At 59.9% G+C, this 17585-nt stretch overlaps 1 protein-coding gene across 2 annotated transcripts; it reads right to left on the reverse strand.

Annotated features, from left to right (window-relative positions):
* Positions 1-11836: 11836 nt before the first annotated feature.
* Positions 11837-16812, reverse strand: RIN1 (Ras and Rab interactor 1; the record flags this gene model as incomplete). 2 transcript variants are annotated; one of them, XM_082660891.1, is made up of 10 exons in its annotated part: positions 11837-12322; positions 13270-13421; positions 13547-13678; positions 13992-14111; positions 14901-15638; positions 15793-15884; positions 16027-16099; positions 16192-16306; positions 16404-16584; positions 16727-16812. In XM_082660891.1, the coding sequence occupies 10 exons, from the start codon at positions 16810-16812 to the stop codon at positions 11837-11839; spliced, it is 2175 nt and encodes a 724-aa protein (XP_082517017.1). The 2 variants fall into 2 exon arrangements, with proteins under 2 accessions (XP_082517017.1, XP_082517016.1); XM_082660890.1 differs by having other exon boundaries at positions 13992-14297.
* Between the last annotated feature and the right edge of the window lie 773 nt (positions 16813-17585).

Below are 17585 nucleotides of genomic sequence, written 5' to 3' on the forward strand. Positions count from 1 at the left end.
CGCGACGCCCCCTGACTGGCCCGGGCCCGGCCGGCAGCCGCTCTTGACAGGGGGAGTGACTGGGGCCTCCGGCGGGCGGGCCGGGGGCGGGCCCGGGCCGGGCTCAGGCCTTGTAAGGAGTGGGCTGGGGCCGCTGCCAGCTCCCTTCTCTCGCTCCCCGGGGGCCGCCAGAGCAGGAAGCAGTCGGGCGGGGGGCAGGGGTGGGGGGGTGCTGGGAGTGGGGGCAGGGGAGGGGAGGAGGCGCTGCTAACGGGCTGGGAGTCGAGAAGAGGAGGCTGGACGACCCTCAGAGAACTCCAGCGCCGTCTGGGGCTCTTGGCGGAGGTTGAGGTCGCTTCCCAGAGACTCACAGAGACCCCAATCGGGACACACTGACCTCATCACACCCGTGAACAACTGCTTGTCATGTGTGTGGAAACATGCTCTGACTCACGCTCTCACATCACACACGTGTGTATGCTCCTCTCCACACACAAGAGCACTCTCTCGATACTCTGTCCTTTCGTCCCAGGTTGCACATACTCTGACATGCTAAACCCTTTAGGTGTACATGCGAAAGTGGTGTGGCGTTCTGCAGGCCCTAACACAGGAAGTCACCCACCTTCGCATGCAGGCCCTGGACGTGGGAAGCACCTCGATCACACAGGCGTGGGCATCCACAGCCCTCATTTATATACTGAGCTCCTACCTCTGCCCTCAAGCCTCCTGGCTCCAGCTGGACCGGGTGTTGGGGGTGGCCGGGGAAGGAAGAGGGGCAGGGGGCTGCCCTCCCTTCACCTCTGCTCAGCCTGGGGCCCTGGGAACCTGGACTTAGAGGGGGAGGAGGCGGCCCCCAAACAGGAAATGCTTCTCTGGGCTCCCTACTGCAGGAGGGCAGGGTGCATGGGGGAGGGGGTGGGCAGGGTGAACAGGGCTGGCTGGGAGGGGACTGGTGAGAGGCCACGTATGGACATGGGGCGCACAATGGTACACACGTGTGTGTGACACAGCCGTCACATGTGTGGAGCTCTCCTTGCCCCCAGACAGGGCCTGCTGCGCAGGCCTGGCTGGGGTCCTCTTCCCGCCCCTCCTGGAAGCCTCTGGAGGCATGTGTACTGAGCCCATTATTCAGGATGGTCCCTGGGGAGCTGGTTGTCAGATTAACCCGTGCACACCCACTGCACTCTTAGCAGAAATTTGAGCCGGGGCGGGGATGCTGAGAAGAGGTTCTGCCCCTCAGCGTGCTGTCGTGATCCGGTTTCCCACTCTGCCACAATCGGCTGTGTGACTGCAGGAAGTCGCTGACCTTCTCTGGGTCTCCACTTTTCTTACTTACAAAACGGGGCTAACGTGTCAGGGCCCTTCAGCTCAGCAGGGCTATTGTATCATGGCACTCAGTGTGTGCAAACGTGCTTTGTCAGCTGCAAAGCATGAGACAAATGTTCCTTAGTCTTCTGAGCAAATCTGGGGGGGGGGGTCGGGGGATGGAACCAGGGCGGCTTTGCTAACCTTCTTACAGTGGCAAGGCTGGCCTTGCAGACGCGGCCAATCCCCTTGAGAACCAGGACTTTAGAAGGGCTTGCTATATGCCAGGAAGGTCATTCTTTCAAGGTTTACATCTGTGAAGCACAGAGAATTATCCCCCTTCTCATGAGAGGAAAGTCAATGCGGGGCAGTTCATCCTTCCCCTGGCTCAGACCCAAAGCCTTGAGGTCATCCTTGACTCCTCTTTCTCCCACACCCCACATCCAATCTCTCAGAAAATCCTGTTGTCTTCACCTTCAGAACAGATCCAGAATCTGACTGCATCTCACCACCTTTGCCACCCATGTCTGGCCCAAGCCACTACGCTTGTCCATTTAGATTTGTGCAACACTCTCTCCTCTGGTCTCTCTCTTGCCTTCTCCATCCTGCCAGAGGGATCTTTTTAAACCCCAAGTCAGATCCAGTCACCCTCCTGCTCAGAACCCTCGAGGCCCCCGTCTCAACTCAGAAGAAAGGCCAGTCTTTACCACGCTCGGCCTCCAGGCTCTTGTGATCTCCCCACAAACTCCCTCTCTCATCCCTCTCCCTTCCCCTCATTCCCTCTGCTCCAGCCACTCTGGCCTGTGGATGTTCCTTAAACTCACCAGGCACATGTCTACCTCAGGGCCTTTGTATTGGTTGTTCCTCTGCTTAGAACACTCTTCCTGAAAGATGCAAAGTCTCTGCTTCTTCACTTTCTTCAGGTCTCAGCTCAGGCATCAACATCCCAGACCACCACCCTCCTCCGCCATACGCTGGGGCTCCCTGGCCCCCTGGTCTTGTTCCATTTTTCTCCTTTGCACTTACCCCTATCTGACGTGGTATATATTTGCTTGCTGGCCTGAATTCCTCAATAGCCAGGGTTTCTCGCCTTCGGTATTATTGAGATTCAGGGCTGGGTAATGATACTTTCTAGAGACTGTGTTGTGCATTGTAAGATGTTTAGCAGCATCCCTGGCTTCTGTCTAGATGCCAGTAGCATCCCTCCAGTTGGGACAATAAAAAATGACTCCTTGGGACTTCCCTGGTGTTCCAGTGGTTAAGACTCCACGCGTCCACTGCAGGGGGCGCAGGTTCCATCCTGGGGAACTAAGATCCCGCAGGACTCACGGTGCGGTCAAAAAAAAAAAAGACTCCAGACATTGCCAAACGTCATGTCCCCTGGGGGCAGCATTGCCCCTAGTGGAGAACTCCAGCCCTAGGAGACTGCGAGCTCCATTTGGGCAGGGTCATTGTCTTATTCCCTACTGTATCCCCTGAGCCTGGAAAGCTCCTGGCCCACAGATGCTGCTCAATGGGTTTTGCTGAACGAAAGAATGAATGAACGCACGCATGAATGAGTGAATGAGACTCAGCTAAGTGAAGAATCTGGCTCAGGGCAACGCAGGGGGGGTGATGCGATTCTGCCTGGAGCCAAAGCCCACCTGCTCCCCATATTCACCCAGCCTTCCCCAGAAGTCATACCATCCCAGGCCTGGGAGATCCCTGGAAATCAGCAAGCTTTTTTGTGGGTGGGTACACTGAGGCCCAGGGAGTCTCAGAGAGTTTGTGTGGGAGGCCTCGGACCCTTCTTCCAGTTCTTTTTGCTGCAGTGCCCTGAGAAGTCGTTGGAGCAGTCTGAGAGTTGGGTATGATGTCAAGAAATGAGGATGGAAGGAAGGCATGATGGGAAGAAGGCACAGCCTAGACAAAGTTACTGAGCTGGGAGAGCTCAAGATGTGTTTGGAGAATACAAAGGACTCTGCCGGGCCCGGAGGGAGGTTTAGGGTTAGAGGGACAGTGAAGACTGGAGAGAAAGTATCAGAAACGGGGTAGAGGCCTGGCCTGGAAAGCGATGGAGCTGCCCCTGGAAGGCTGGCCTCCATCATGGGGGTCACGGGGAAGAGGCGTGATGAGAGATCCCTGTGGCTGGTATGCGGTGGGTGGAGGGGGGACTGGAGGCCAGGGACCAGTCAGGAGGTTGCTGCAATAGTCTGGGAGAGGGGAGGGAGCTGGCTGTAGATCTGGGTAGCAAGGCGGGGCAGGTTGGGGAAGGCAGCCGCTAGAGGCTCTTCAGGGGCGGGCGGGGGCTGGCCGGAGCCTGGTCCAAGGGTGTGGCGGTCCCAGTCATGATTCGGGCAATGGCCAGTGCTGGGGCGTCTGAGGGGAGGCTGCAGGCCGTCTGGCGAGTGGGTGGGTCAGATCAGAGGTCAGGACTACAGCCTCAGTGGGGGTGAGGCATTGGGGGGCAGGCAGGAGGAGGAGGGTCAAAGGCCAAATTCCAGATGGCCTGGCTGGGCAAGTGGAGGGAAGCCTGAGCCAGGAGGCGGGCGGTAGTGGGGAGGAGTGGGACACCCTGACCCCAACAAGACTAAGGGTTTGGTAGGTAGAGAATGAGACTTGGAGATGCACCTGGGTGCCCAGTTTGGGTGGGCATCTAGCACTCACTTACCCCCCACCCCCAGGGCCATCCATGTTGGGAGAGGTGAGGTGGAGGCTGCCTAAGGTTTCCTTGGTGGCGCAGTGGTTAAGAATCCACCTGCCAATGCAGGGGACACAGGTTCGAACCCTGGTCCAGGAAAATCCCACATGTCGCGGAGCAGCTAAGCCCGTGCACCACAACTACTGAGCCTGAGCTCTAGAGCCCGCGAGCCACAACTGCTGAGCCCACGTGCCACAACTACTGAAGCCTGGGCGCCTAGAGCCCGTGCTCTGCAACAAGAGAAGCCACTTCAATGAGAAGCCCGCGCACCACAACAAAGAGTAGCCCCCGCTCACCGCAACTAGAGAAAGCCCATGCAAAGCAATGAAGACCTAACCCAGCCAAAAATAAACAAATGAATGAATGAATGAATTAAAAAAAAAAAAGAATTTCCTACCCTCGTCAGGAGAAGGTATTTAGTGGGCACAGCATCATGGATTTGGGGGTGAGGGGATAGAGGGGGGCTTGTTGTGGTCTTCATGCCAGTCCCGTTCAGCCAGACCCATCTTGGTTCCCCCATAGCACAGAGAAGATGCTAACTGATGCAATAAATGCTTGGAGGATGGGGGGATGGATGGATAGATGGATGGGTGGGCGGATGGATAGATGGATGGATTTAGGAATGAGTAAGTGGATGGATGGATAGATGGCTAAGTAGATGGGTGTGTGGATGAGAAAATGTTTAGATGCGTGGTTGGGTACAGGGAATCAGGCAGAAATGCTAATTTATAATTAGCTGCCACCGTGATGGATGGCACACTCAGAATGTAACCCTATGGGTCTGTAGGAGTGCAGCCCAGGAGGACGGGACAGCTTGGGTCACCATCAGCAGGCAGCATGCGTGACGCTTCCCGGTTACCACACAGCCTGTTTTCTCCGTTGGGGCCTGAGGCCAATGTGTCTCCCTGGCTGGGGTGGGGACAGCTCAGGATACCAGGCGTGGCTGACTCACATTGGGAGTCAGGAGGCTGGGGTTCCCTGCTCTGATCATGGCCCTTTTGGGGAGAGCTCACCTCAGGAGGGCCATGGAAACAGAAGCCCACTTCCCCAGAAGGAACGTTGTCTTCCAGCTACTGGGACAAGCCAGACGGTTATTCTGGATGCAGTATGTGGGCCTGTTGGTGTTGGGGTGAAGGCGGCTTGCAGAGGGACTGGCCCTCAGAGGGCCCAGTGGAGCAGCCAGCATGGGGGAGCCGAGTGTGATTGGGGGGCGCCCCCCCGGGCAGGAGTCCTAGAGAGCATTGGCATGAGGGCCGCTGAGCCAGCACATTGCTTTGTGTACAAATCACCTCCTTTCCTCCTTTCTCTTTTGTCCCCATCCCCCCACCTCTCTCCATTTCTAAATTCTTCCCAAACCACCCCAGCCTTCAGGCTTCAGGAGGAAGGGCCAACGGGTGGGCGGGAGGCGCCTGGTCTTGGGTGGGAGAGGTCCCAGGGCAGGAGTGGGGAGGGAGGGGAATCTGGGAAGGAGGGGGTTGATTGCGGCCCCCTCCCCTGCCCCACGTGCTGTGCCACACCCTGTGTGCTTCTGGATGGGAGAGACCCACAGGAGGGGTGTGTTGCTGGACCAGACAGGGTGGGAGAGAGAGGCTTGGAGAAGGTGGGACCCAGGATGAAGGGTTGTCTTCCAGGCCTGGCCCCTGGGGTAAAGGATTCTGACAGCTGGAGGGGGCTGAGGTGGGGCAGAGGTGTCTTTGTCATACAGAGAGACTGTGTGTTTGTGGATGTACCTTGGTGTCTGTGCATGACCGTGTGTGTGTGTGTGTGTGTGTGTGTGTGAGCATGCGCGCACGCTTGTGAAAGCCTGGCACTGCTGTGGGTGTGCACAGCTGGGTGACGTGTGTGTCCTCGAGGGCCCGCACGTGTGCCCACAGCTGTGAGGGGAGAAGCATATGGCTGCCCCTGGATTGCCCAACCTGGGCCCAGCTGGAGCCCCAGTCTCTCTCCTGGCAGATGCCTGACCTGAACATCTGGCCACATCTGCCCAGGGGGCCATGAGTCCTGGAGCTCCCATCAGAGCTAGAGGGGCCCGGCCCTTCCACTCAGTGTTCACACGGCCCAGAGAGGGACGAGGCTTGCCCTAGGTCACACAGGCGGAGGCAGAGCGGGGACTGTACCCGAGCCTGGGGATCCCAGGACAGGTGCTCTCCCGGCCCTCACTGTTCTTGTCCTCCCTCTGGAGCCCTTTGCCCGTGCAGCTCCATGGAGCATCCCTGAAGCTGGTCCTGCCTTGGCCCTGCCATGTGCTCCAGGGACGTCCCGGATGGCCCTTCTCGGGCCACAGCTTCCTCATCTGTGTGAAGGGTACCTATGCAAGTGGACTCTGATCCCTGTGGCATCTGGCAAAGGCCTGCCACCCAGGGTGACCCACTCTTCCCCGTTTGCTGAGGACTTGCCTGGTCTCAGCACTGCAAGTGCTGTGTCCCTGGAGCCCCCTCAGCCCCGGGCAAACAAAGATGGTTGGTCATCCTGTCTCCAGGGACATTTCTCTTTCCACCACATTCTTTCCATTGCTACCCTGGTCTCCGCCCCTGCCGTCTCCACTGGCACCTGGAACTTTCCCCTTCTCTTCCTGCCCGTTCACATTCCCCGGGGACCTCTGTGTCTCACTGTCCCTCCCTCTGACTGCAGGGTCTCTTCCTCCCTGTTCCTCTCTTCCCTCTCTGTCGGGGTCTCTAGCTCCCCTGTCTGTCTCTGGGGTCCCTCTTTCTCCTCTCCTGTCCCCAGCATTGTCACCTTGTTGGTTTCTGGGGTCTCTCTGTTCTCTGCCCTCTTCTGTTTCCCCCCCTCCATCTCTGGTGTCTCACCCGCTCTGTCTCCCTGGTCCTGTCCCCGGGTCTCTGGCTCGCCACCTTCCCTGGGTGGTCCAGGCCTCCCTCGCTCCTCTCCCCCAGCTCGCACCCCCAGTGCTGGCTGGGGTGGGAGCCAGGTCTGGGGGCTGTGACCGGGCTGGGAAGGGGAACCCAAGCAGACATGGTATTTATGTTAGGACTTCAAAGTGGAGCAGAGCCCGAGGCGGGGGTGGTGAGGGCTGTCAGGGGTGGGAGGGGTGGGAAGATGGCGGGCAGAAGCCAGACTGAGGTCAGCTCAGGCCCCTCCCTGGTGAGGGTCTCCTTGGTGACACACACCTCCCCCGTGGGGACACTGAGACCCAGAGTAGGAACAGAGTGGGCTATTTTGGTGCAGAGTTCCAAGAAAGGCACTTCCTGCACCCCCGCCCTGTCCCCTCCTTTCTTTCTTTCTGTCACCCTGCAGGAGCAGCTGTGTCCTCTGAGCATCAGCCCGGCCTGGGAGGCAGGGGCTCCGGGGGCAGCAGGAGCAGAGGGCTGCATCTCAGCAGGAAAACATCCCTGGCGCTGGGACAGGAGCGTGTTCTCAGCTCTCTGGCAGAGGTCTTGCCTGGCAGGGCAGCGAGGGTCTGTAACCCTGTCGGCCCCGACTGGGCCAGGCTGGTTCAGCCCCTCGAGGCCTCTGGGGGCCACTCGGGCTGCCTGCCCCAGGGCCCAAGGGGCCAAGATGGCCGTGAAGGTCACCCCACCCCTGCCCCCCCACCCTTGGCCTAACCCCTGCTAAAGACACCCAGCTGCTGGGGCCGGGAAGGCACGGGGTCAGGGGCCCAGGCCATGGGCGGGGTGGGCAGGAGGGACTGATTGTCTCATCCTGCGACTCAGATCTGTGTCCTAAGCCCCTCCCAGGAGCCAGACCCAGCAGACACCCCTTCAGCCTGGGCCACCCCCTCGGGAAGCCCCCCTCCCAGACCAGAGGCTTGCTCTGGACCCGAGACCCTCTGATCTGAAGCCCACCCAGGCCTCCAAAGCCCCTGCCCCTGGACCAGTCTCCCCCCCCCTTCCCCAGGCACTTCCCGTGAATCACTCAGGCTGGAATCTGATGAGCTCAGGCCTCCCCACCCAGTGCTGCCGGCCTCTGCCTTCTGCCTGGCCAGTGGGGTCACCACGCCCCCAAGAGGGTCTTCTCAGCAACTCCCAGCCCCCAGCAGGGTCCACCATGGGGTGGGGTAGCTGAGTGGTGGCAGGGATAGGCCACGGCTGGGGGTGAGATTAGTCAGAAGGACTTGGACCTCTTTTGCATCATCAAAAATGTATGTGTGTCGTTATGTTGTATGTGTATCTCTGTGTGTGTCTGCACTTGTCTCTGAGTTTGTGTGTGTGTCTGCACTTCCATGCCTGTGCAGCGTGGGAAGCAGCAGGCATGTCCGAGAGGGGGCCTTGGGTATGTCAGCGGCAGTCCTGCAAGGGTAGGTGTAAGCGTGCCATGAGGGTCCTTGTGGAGCAGGTCACCACATGTCTCTGTGTTGGCCTGTCTCCATGTATGTGCGTCAGGGTGTCACATTCTGAACCCGAGAGGGAGAGTGTGAGGGAATATCTCTGAGTTTGCAGATCTAGGGATGTCTGCGTCAGGGTGTGGCTCAGAGGAGGGGCCAATGTGTGTCACTGTGTCCCATCCTGCAGGGCATGAATGGCTAACCGTGTCAGGGTGTCCTAACACTCTGGGTGTTCCTGTTAAGGGTGGCGGTGCTCAGGCTTCACTGTAGGTGACCCTGGCAGGGCAGGGTGTCACACAGCCTGTGTGCAAATGTGAGTCAGGGTGTTTGCGTGTTAAGCTGTGGACATGAAGGCGGTCACAAGGCCATGGCGGGGAGTTAACTGCTTGGTGTTGAAGTTGAGTCAGGGCGTTTGCGTGTTAAGTTGTGGGCATGAAGGCGGTCACAAGGCCATGGCGGGGAGTTAACTGCTTGGTGTTGAAATTGAGTCAGGGTGTTGTGGGTCTCAATGACCGCTTTCCTCACCACCCTGGCAGGGTCCTCTCTCAGGCCACCCCACAGGCCTGGCTCCTGAGCCTGCCTGGCCAGAGAGCCCTGGGGGGAAGAGGCCGCTCTCTCATTCCCTTCCCAACCTCCATTAGCAGGATCCCCATTCGCAGGACGGTCCCAGGGCCCTTCCTGGCACCAGGCCCTGCACAGGTCCTCTGAATGCCCTGGGTCCCCGGGGGGGGGGCCTCAGGAGAGAAGGGAACCTGGCATGTGACTGGGAGTGGGGCACGCCCGCCCCCTGGTGGCAGCAATGGAGGATGTGCCGCCCCATGTCCCAAGCCATGGGATGAACAGTTAGGCTGAGTCTTCAATCACTCCACATATATTTACTACATGCCAGTTCCGGGCCAGGCATTGTTCTAGGCCCCCAAGATTCAGCAGGGAACAAGGCCGACTTGGCTCTGGCCTTCTGGTGAGGAAGACAGACAATAAACAAACTCACACAGGGAACTACTGTGAGGTGATAAGTGCAACATTTCCAAGTGAGGAAATGACTCTGCTGCTCCTCCAGAGATCCAAGCGTCAGGGTTCCAGCCCTGCCCTGCAGCAGTGGATGCTGGAAATGGCACGGCACCTCTCAGAGCCCTGACTTCCTCTTCCAGAAGGCCAAAGGTGGAAGGCAGTAGTGGGAGTGGGGGGGGGGCAGTACAGAGTCCGAGCGCACAGTAGGCCGTTACTGCCCAGATCACAGCTGTCTCCCTCTGGCTGGGGCTGCGGATGCTTGGTCCATACGGACACAACAGATTGCTGAGTGGATGAGTAAACAACTCCTTCTGTTTTGGAGGACTGCAGAATCCGAAGCTCCACGGAACCTGGTGTCTGAGTCCTCTGCCCTGTAACAAGCCACTTTGCCTGAGCAAGCCTCAGTTTCCTCATCTATAAAATGGGGACAATAAGATCAGTTCTAGACCAGCCTGTCATTGCCTGCCCTGCCTGGAGCCCCAACCCCTGTCTCATGACCCTTGGTCATGCTGATTTATCTGGCCGGGACCCCTAACCCATCAGAATTTCTTCAGAAGGTAAACCAGAAGATTCAGGGAGCAGGCAGGGCCTGGCAGTGCTCCAATGAGCCACTGCTGGGGGCATGCTGAATTCTCAGAGCCAGGAATTAGGACTGAGCATGGGAAGGAGGTGGGAAGGGCTTGCAGAGGCCCCCTCGCAGGGGCCCAGAAGCCTCAGCCAGCCCTAGTTCCCATGAGACCAGCTCTTCATCCGGCCCTGGGGTTCTCTGAACACCCCCTGCAACCATTCCAGGTCCTTCCTCTGAGACTGTACTTGAGACATCCTGTGTTTGGTTCCCAGAACCCAGCCCTCCCTTAACCTCCCAGCCCGCTGCCCTTCCCTCTTAGTTATCAAACTCCAATTAGTGAACAACATTTATTGTGCGCCTGTGGAGTGCCCAGCACTGTACAGGGCACTCGGGTGGGTGCGGGACTGGGGGGGACATACAAAAGAGTGAAGGGAGACTCCCCACCAGCGAGAAGCTTGTGGGGGGCGGGTAGAAGTGGGGGAAGTTAGAGCTGCTGATGGCCTAGTGAGAAATTTGGGAGCCCTGCAACCTGGGCTGTATCTGGAGGGTCTGAAATCCCAATGTCCAGGATTTCTACCTTCCAGCTGTCATGTCTGATATATGAGCTGATGTCCCTTTGTGATCAGTGTCTGAGGGAGCACCTCAGAGACTGGCTAGGGTCCTCCTTCCACCAGGGGCTAGTTCCTTCCCAGGGAGTGGTCCCCTGAGGCTGGCCTCATTCAGACCCCTGACTCCCAAGACAGCTGAGGGCCAGAGGTCTTGGCCCTGGCACTGTCCCCAAGTTGCCTGGCAGCTGCCAGACTGCAAACCCCGTGACCACCTACACTGCCGCTGCCCTGGAGCTGCGTTCGTCCATCAGGTCACCCTCTTGGCAGCTTCCTGAGCCATGTGCACCCCCTTGTGGTTGTTGCTGGTATTTTCTTTGCTCATTTGTTGCCTGATCCGGGCCTCCCTTTGGGGTCTACCGGACCTTGAGGGTTAATTTACTGGTGGTTTAGAACACAAGGAGTAGCTGGAACCTGACCCCTGGTTTGGGTGTGGGGATCCCAATGGCCTCCTGTGTGGTGTCTTAGGAGTCACTTTCCCAAGCCTCAGTGGGTAAAAAGCCAGGCCCTGTGTCCCGTAAAGCTCTTGTGAGGTCCAAGAGAGTCAAGTGCAGAGAAGATGATTTCCGAATCCTCACCTCACTTCAGAAGCCTGTCTCCTCTGTCCCATTCCCTTGGGACATCACAGTGCCTGGGAGGACTTCCCATCTTAGGGAAAGACCAGAATGTGGGTGTTCTCTCAGCTGGACCCGACCCAGTCCCCAGGGCTGCCTGGAGAGCCTCTCCCTTCTGTGAGAGTGAAGAACAGACCCTTGGAGAGGTGTGTGTATGTGTGTTGCTAGCATCCAACCTCCTTCCCTCCCCTTTCCCCTAGTCTGAGCTCTGCTTTGCCACAAAACCATCCATTCTGACCCATGGAAGACTTCTGGGAGAAGGTAGGGCAGCAGTAGCACCCCGACTTCACAGATGAGGACACTGAGGTTTGGAGGTGCTTGGCCTCCAGGTGGTCTGGGCAGCACTGGGCCCCAACATCTTGCTGCCTCCCCAAATCCTCCTGACACCCAGGAGTGGGTGGGGCCTTTCAGGGCCTTGAAGCCCCACCCTCCACTGCCAGAGGTCAGGCCCCTGTTTGATTTGTCCCCTGTTGGGCACACTCACCACTGCGGGACGGCTGGCCTCCAGCTGGGGGAGAAGGATGAGAGGCCAAGGGGCCTTGGGCCCTTCGTCTGGGCCCCCCCCCAAAACCCCCTGGGCTTTACTCCAGTGCCCAGATGTGGCCAGTCCAGGCACCTCCCAGCAGGTGTGATCAGAGGGCTAGACAGTCAGAGGAGGTGGCAGACACGGAGCGGCCCGGGGTGGGGAAGACTAGGGGGCTGTGCCTTGGCCAGTGGGGTGGATGGCTCTGAAAGGCCTTCCCCCCAGGCTCAGAGTTTTCTGCCCCAAATGGCCCTTCTGCCCACTCCCAGCTACTCCTCTGCTACCTGGCTTCCCTCAGCCTCTGGCCCCCTTGGCTGGGCAGGGCCTCCCCTGGCCTGGTCCTTGCCCCCCTCGGCCATCGTCTCAGACTCTCCCCTGCTGTCCCTGGGACTGGCTTTGACCTTGGTGTCCCCATCTCCCCAGCCCCCTTTCTCCTGCTCCCTGCCCTCTGCCTCTGGCCTCCCACTGCCCTCCTCTGGGGCAGCCCCCGGGGAGGTGCCCTGGGTCTCGCGCCACTCTGTCCGGCGATAGATGAGGTAGCCGGTGGTGGGGAGCTGGTGGGCCAGGGCTCCGGGGGGCAGGCGGTGGTAGTCCTCCTCCTTGTATAGGAAGAGGCTGAAAGTATCAGGCTGGGTCACCCGGAACTTGGTGGCACAGAGCTTATTCAGCATGGCAATCGAGGCCCCTGGGGGCACGGCTAGCGTCTTGGAGGTACAGCCACTGCTGGGGTCCTGATAGGCTACGCGGAGGAGGTGCTGTGCAGGAGAAGCAAAATCAAGAACTCAGTCCTGCCTGGTGCGAATCTGGCTGCAAAGCTTGAGGTCTCAGTAGAAGCTCTGCAGGAACAGGGCTGGGATGGTACATATCCAGTGGTAGAACCAGTGGCAAAAGCTTTGTGAATAAGGTGAGCTCTGAGCAGGGGCTCTGAGGAAGGGAGGGATGTGCTTGGGCTAGCGGGTCACAGCTGCAGGCTGGAAGGACGCCCCAGCAGGCATCTACAGCCTAACAATCCTACTCAGGTAGAGCTTACTCTGCGCCCTCAGTACTTGTCCTGAATTAACCCATTTCATCCAAATATCAACCCCAGGAGGTAGATACTATTACCCCATTTTATAGACAAGAAAATTGAGGCACAAAGAGGTTATATAACTTGCCCAAGCTCCCAGAGCCAAAAAGCAGCAGAGCCAGCATTTGGATCCAGGATCTGGCTATCAAATCTGGACTCTTAGCCAAGGCTAGAAAGGGTCTCTTGACTGCATGGAAGGAGGGTGAAGGGCAGAGATGCTGTTTGGCTCTGAGGACACCACACCTGAGCCCGGATGGGAGGGTATGGGGGTCACGGGCTGGAAGCCTGAGTCCAGTTGGGGGCCAGAAGCCAGGATCTGCCTGTGTCCCTTTCCCTCCCCATGTCATGTCTCAGTTTCCTCATCTGTAAAATGGGGATAATAATGATCCCACTTCAGAGTTTCTGTGAAGATTCAAGGCTGAGCCGCCAGAGCACTGAGCACAGTGCCGGCTCGTGGAACGCAGCCTCCAGAAAGCCTGGCTCGGACGTGTGTTATGCACGGGGCGCTGTTTCTGTCGTGGGCTAATGCAGGACTGGCCTTTCCCCTTCCCCCTCCTTTCCTGGGTCTCATTGGGCAAAGGAGAGGACTGCGCCAGACAATGCCAGACTCCCCCCGGGGGTGGCCAGTCCTGTTACCTGGAAGCTGTGGGTGGCGGGCAGGCGGCGCTGCTCCCAGAGGCTGAGGGAGGACTGCAGCTCCTGCGAGGGGCTCAGCGGGAGGGTGTGGGCCTCGTTCAGGCCACTCAGCAGGACCAGGCTGGCCGAGAGGCTGGTCAGGTAGTAGCCGCCTGGGACACAAGGGGAGGAATGCGGCTCAGGCTGGGCGTGAGTGACCTGCTCCTTCTGCCTCCTCTGCTCAGTCAGGGCGCCCCAGCCCCACCCAGACAGAAGGGGCGTGTGTGGGGTTCCTCACCCTCTCCAGTGAGCAAGGCAGGCTCCAGCAGCTCTGACATGTACTCGGCCTCCAGCAGCAGCTCAGGAAGGTCGCACTGGGCCAGGACGAGGCTCAGCAGTGGGAGGAATTCATCGGCCCCTGCACCCTCCCCTGTGGTGGTGGAGGAGGAAGCTTCAGGCTCCTCTGGGACCCCAGGGTCAGAATCCACTACTTATCTTAGACAAGGACCCTCCCCTCCGCCTGCCAGGCCTTGGGCACTGTGGTCTCTATGGCAACCAGGGGGCAAGGCCTGGGGAGTGGATACTCTGCTTTCTGGGCCACAGTTTTACCATCTGTGAAATGGGAGGGTTGGACCCTTTTTTTTTTTTTTCCCCCTCCCTGCTGTGCCATTCCTGGAGCCTCTGCCTGGTGGCCTGCCTCTGACTTGGCAGGAGCCAGTGGGAGGTGGTGGGAGGGGGCATACCTGCCTGGGTCCTCAAGGCTGTGTAGAGCAGCTTGCAGGCCTGCAGGAGCCGCTTGACCTGGGCGCTGGGTGAGTAGGCACGAAGTAGCTGCAGTAGCTTCTGGCGCACCTGTTCCATCTCTACTGGGGAGGGCAGGCTTAAGTGGGACCCGAAGGCTCTCGGGCCCTGGGCCCGGGCCAGGCAGAGGCCTTCAGCCAGGCGGCCCAGGGAGCCGTTGGTGGAAAGACGGCGCCGCAGGCGGGCCACCAGGATGGGCCGGAGAGGCTTGAGCACGGAGCGATGCAGCGACTTCTCCAGGACGCATTCTGCGGGGGAGAGGTAGGCTGGGGTCAGGGGAACCAGGGGGGCAGAGTCCCTGGGAGGAAGGGCATGATCAGGAGAGGAGAGGGATGAAAAAGAGGAGGAACCTTGGGACTTCCCTGGTGGCGCAGTGGTTAAGAATCCACCTGCCAGTGCAGGGGACACAGGTTCGATCCCTGGTCCGGGAAGATCCCACGTGCCGCGGAGCAACTAAGCCCGTGTGCCACAACTACTGACCCTGTGCGCCACAACTACTGAAGCCCGTAAGCCTAGAGCCCGTGCTCCACAACAAGAGAAGCCACCACAATGAGAAGCCTGCTCACCACAACAAAGAGAAGCCCCTGCTCGCGGCAGCTACAGAAAGCCTGCATGCAGCAACGAAGACCCAACGCGGCCATAAATAAAATAAATAATAAATTAAAAAAAGATTTGGAAACTTGGTGACAGGGAGGCAGGCGGTGGACAGAATTTGCTTGAATGGTGGTGAGACAAGGTGGGTTTGTAAAGCCGCAGAACAGACTGAGAGACAGGCTGGCAGTGTGGGGAGGCAGAGAGAGTGGAATGGGGAGATAGTGCTGAACCGGCAGAGCCCCGGGCTGGAGTCTCACCCAGCCTTTCTGGTGGCAGCAGCTTCTCCGGGCCCAGCTCCGCGCTCAGCATGGCTCGGGCCCGGCTCAGCGCCTCGCGGATACCCTGCAGCTCCTGGGTCTCAGGGCCGGCCCGCACCTGGGTCAGTAGGTCCTGCACCAGCTGGCCCACGGCTGTGTGTCGGTCCTGCATCAGCGCTGCGGCTGCCCGGCCCACCTGCCGCTCGGGCGCCAGCAGGGAGCAGAAGGCAGCGCTCATGGACCGAAGCAGCGGCCGCCGGCGGCCCAGGCGGGGTGAGGTTGCTGGGCTCCCCTGGGACCCTGGCACCCCCTCCTCCTCTGAGCTGCTGGGGGAGCCGCAATCCACCTCCTGGAGGGAAGGCAGTGGCGGGAGGCTGGGGCCGGTGCCCCCTGGCACACGGTACCCCACTGAGCTCTCCCTCCGCAGCAGCTGGCGAGAGGGCAACCTTTCTGTCTGGTTGGGGGCTGTCCCTGGCAGCACTGGGACTGGGGGAGGCGGCACAGCTGGTGGAGACAGGGGGCTGGAGGTCTCTGTGGACACACGCACTTTGAAGCTCCTCTTGAATTTCTCCCGCTTGGTGGGGCCCAGGTCCCCTGGGAACAAGGGGTTGAAGAAACACAAGGCAGCTCCAGTGCCCTGGTCCAGCTCTTGTGGGGACCGGGGCTTCAGCCTGGGCAGCAGTGGGCCTTCAGATGGGCCTGGCTGAGCCTTGGTGTTGAGGGAGGAGCTCCAGAACTCTAGGGAAGAGAAACAGGTTGGGGCCTCAGGGGGTTCAGGGAGGGGGCCCAACCGAGGGAAAGGCACAGGCTTCAGGCTGTGTGCCCATGCCTTCCCTTTCCCTCTTGGCCTCAGCTTGTCCATCTGAGCAACGGGTAGCAGGGGAGCCCTTACCAATGCCCAGATGGGAGATGGCTTCCAGCTCCTTGCGGGTGGCTGCCTGGCAGATGGCTCTGGGGAGCTGAAGCGGGAGGAGAAGAATGTCCCTGAGGCCGGAGAGGGGAGCAAAAAGTCAGGAGTGAGGAAAGCTCCGGGCTGTGGGCACTGAGAGCGTCTGTGTGGGAGAAGGACAGGGTATCCCAGGGAGTAGGGCCCCATGGACAGCAGGCGCCCTGCAGGCAGGCTCACCGGGTGTGGCAGTAGGCACAGATGAGCTGGACCAGGTCCAGGAACACAAGCTCTGAGCCCTCCAAGGAGACGCCTGAGAGACGGGAAGTGAGGTTGTTCTCTGGGGAACCCCGGTGCCCTGCCTTGATGGCTTCCAGCCCCTCCCTCCAGGCCGGTCCCTCTCACCCCCAGCGCTCTCCTGGATGTAGTGGCTGGAGACGAAGGAGGGGCCGCTGGCCTCGGGCAGCCGCATGCACAAGGCTTGGCACTGGCGAGTGTTAGATTTCCGTACCAGGAATGTCTGCGAGTCGACAGGGGTCGGAGGCTCAGGACCTCCGCGTCCAGCCCCGCTCCCTCCCACCCTCGGCCACCAGCCCCAGGGGTGGGGGAAGACTCACCCCGGGGGGCTCGGTCCTCAGCACGTGCAGCGCGGCCGCGGCGTTGGCCCGCAGCTGCAGCCACACGGGCCGGGTAAGCAGCAGGCGCTCCCGCAGGCTCACGGTGCGCCCGGGCTGCTGAGGCCCACCTGCTCCTGCCCCGCCGGCATCAGGCACATCGTACAGCGGGTCCTGCGCTGGCCTGGGGGCAGGCGCCAGACCTGAGCAGGGGGCCAGGGGCTGGGAACCTTGCCCAACCCTCTCCCCCTCCTTGCCCAGGACAGACCCAGTTCTGTGGTCCCCCCGCCCCTGCCCCACCGGGTTGCCCTTCCAACTTCACTAACTTTTCTCTCTCCAGGTGCCCAGGTGCGAAGCTGGTTGGGCTGGGGGCTCCGAGAAGGCCTGCTCCAGACTCTCCAGGGGCTTCCATGGCTGGGAGCTCCTTCGGTATCTCCGGGGACTCAGGAAGAGAATCCAGCCCCCAAGGCAAGAGCACTCACATTCCCAGTGGTGAGTAACACTTCCTGAGGGCGGTTCGCCCTGTCACAGCCGCCAGTTAACTCTTGTGTGTCCACTCAGCCCGGGCAGTGCCTGCTTCCTCTGTTCTGGGCCCAGCCTCTGGGGGCAGGGATCGTCTCCATGCAAGTGGCCCTCCGAGGGCCCCAGCTGTGGGGCTACCACCTCCACACAGTGCGTCCTAAAGCCTTGCCAGCCTCCTCGAATCATACAGGTGGGCAGAAAGGGGTTAAGCAGGGCCTATCTAGGTCCCCACAGGCCTCGCCTTTGGGGCATCTTTAGGTCTGTGGTCAACTGCTCATCTGTCCACGGTCTTGAGCTCAGCCTTGTGGGAGAGCGCCCCCTACAGGTCACCGATGACGCATTCCTGAGCTTAACTTGCGTTTTGGGATTTCAGGTTGCCGTGGAGAAAGGATGCTGTGTCTCCATGGAAACTAACCTCTTTGCTTAACTGAGGTTCTGGGGGCGGTTCTAACAGTCAGCGCTAAACAGGGGGGAGTCTGGCTGTGAGGTCGTCAGAACATGGCGCTGCTGCCAGCTGCCTCCCACGCACACAGGCTCTGCCAGCCTGCCTTGCCAATCTGCCAAGTGACTGGGGCAGGTGCAGACATGATCCAGTCTCCAAGCACCGAGTACCCAGTCCCCGTCCCCACCCAAGGCCACGTGCTCTGCCTGTGCCACATGTTG

The sequence above is a fragment of the Grampus griseus genome, assembly GCF_964374135.1.
Source record: "Grampus griseus genome assembly, chromosome: 8".
Taxonomy (NCBI): domain Eukaryota; kingdom Metazoa; phylum Chordata; class Mammalia; order Artiodactyla; family Delphinidae; genus Grampus; species Grampus griseus.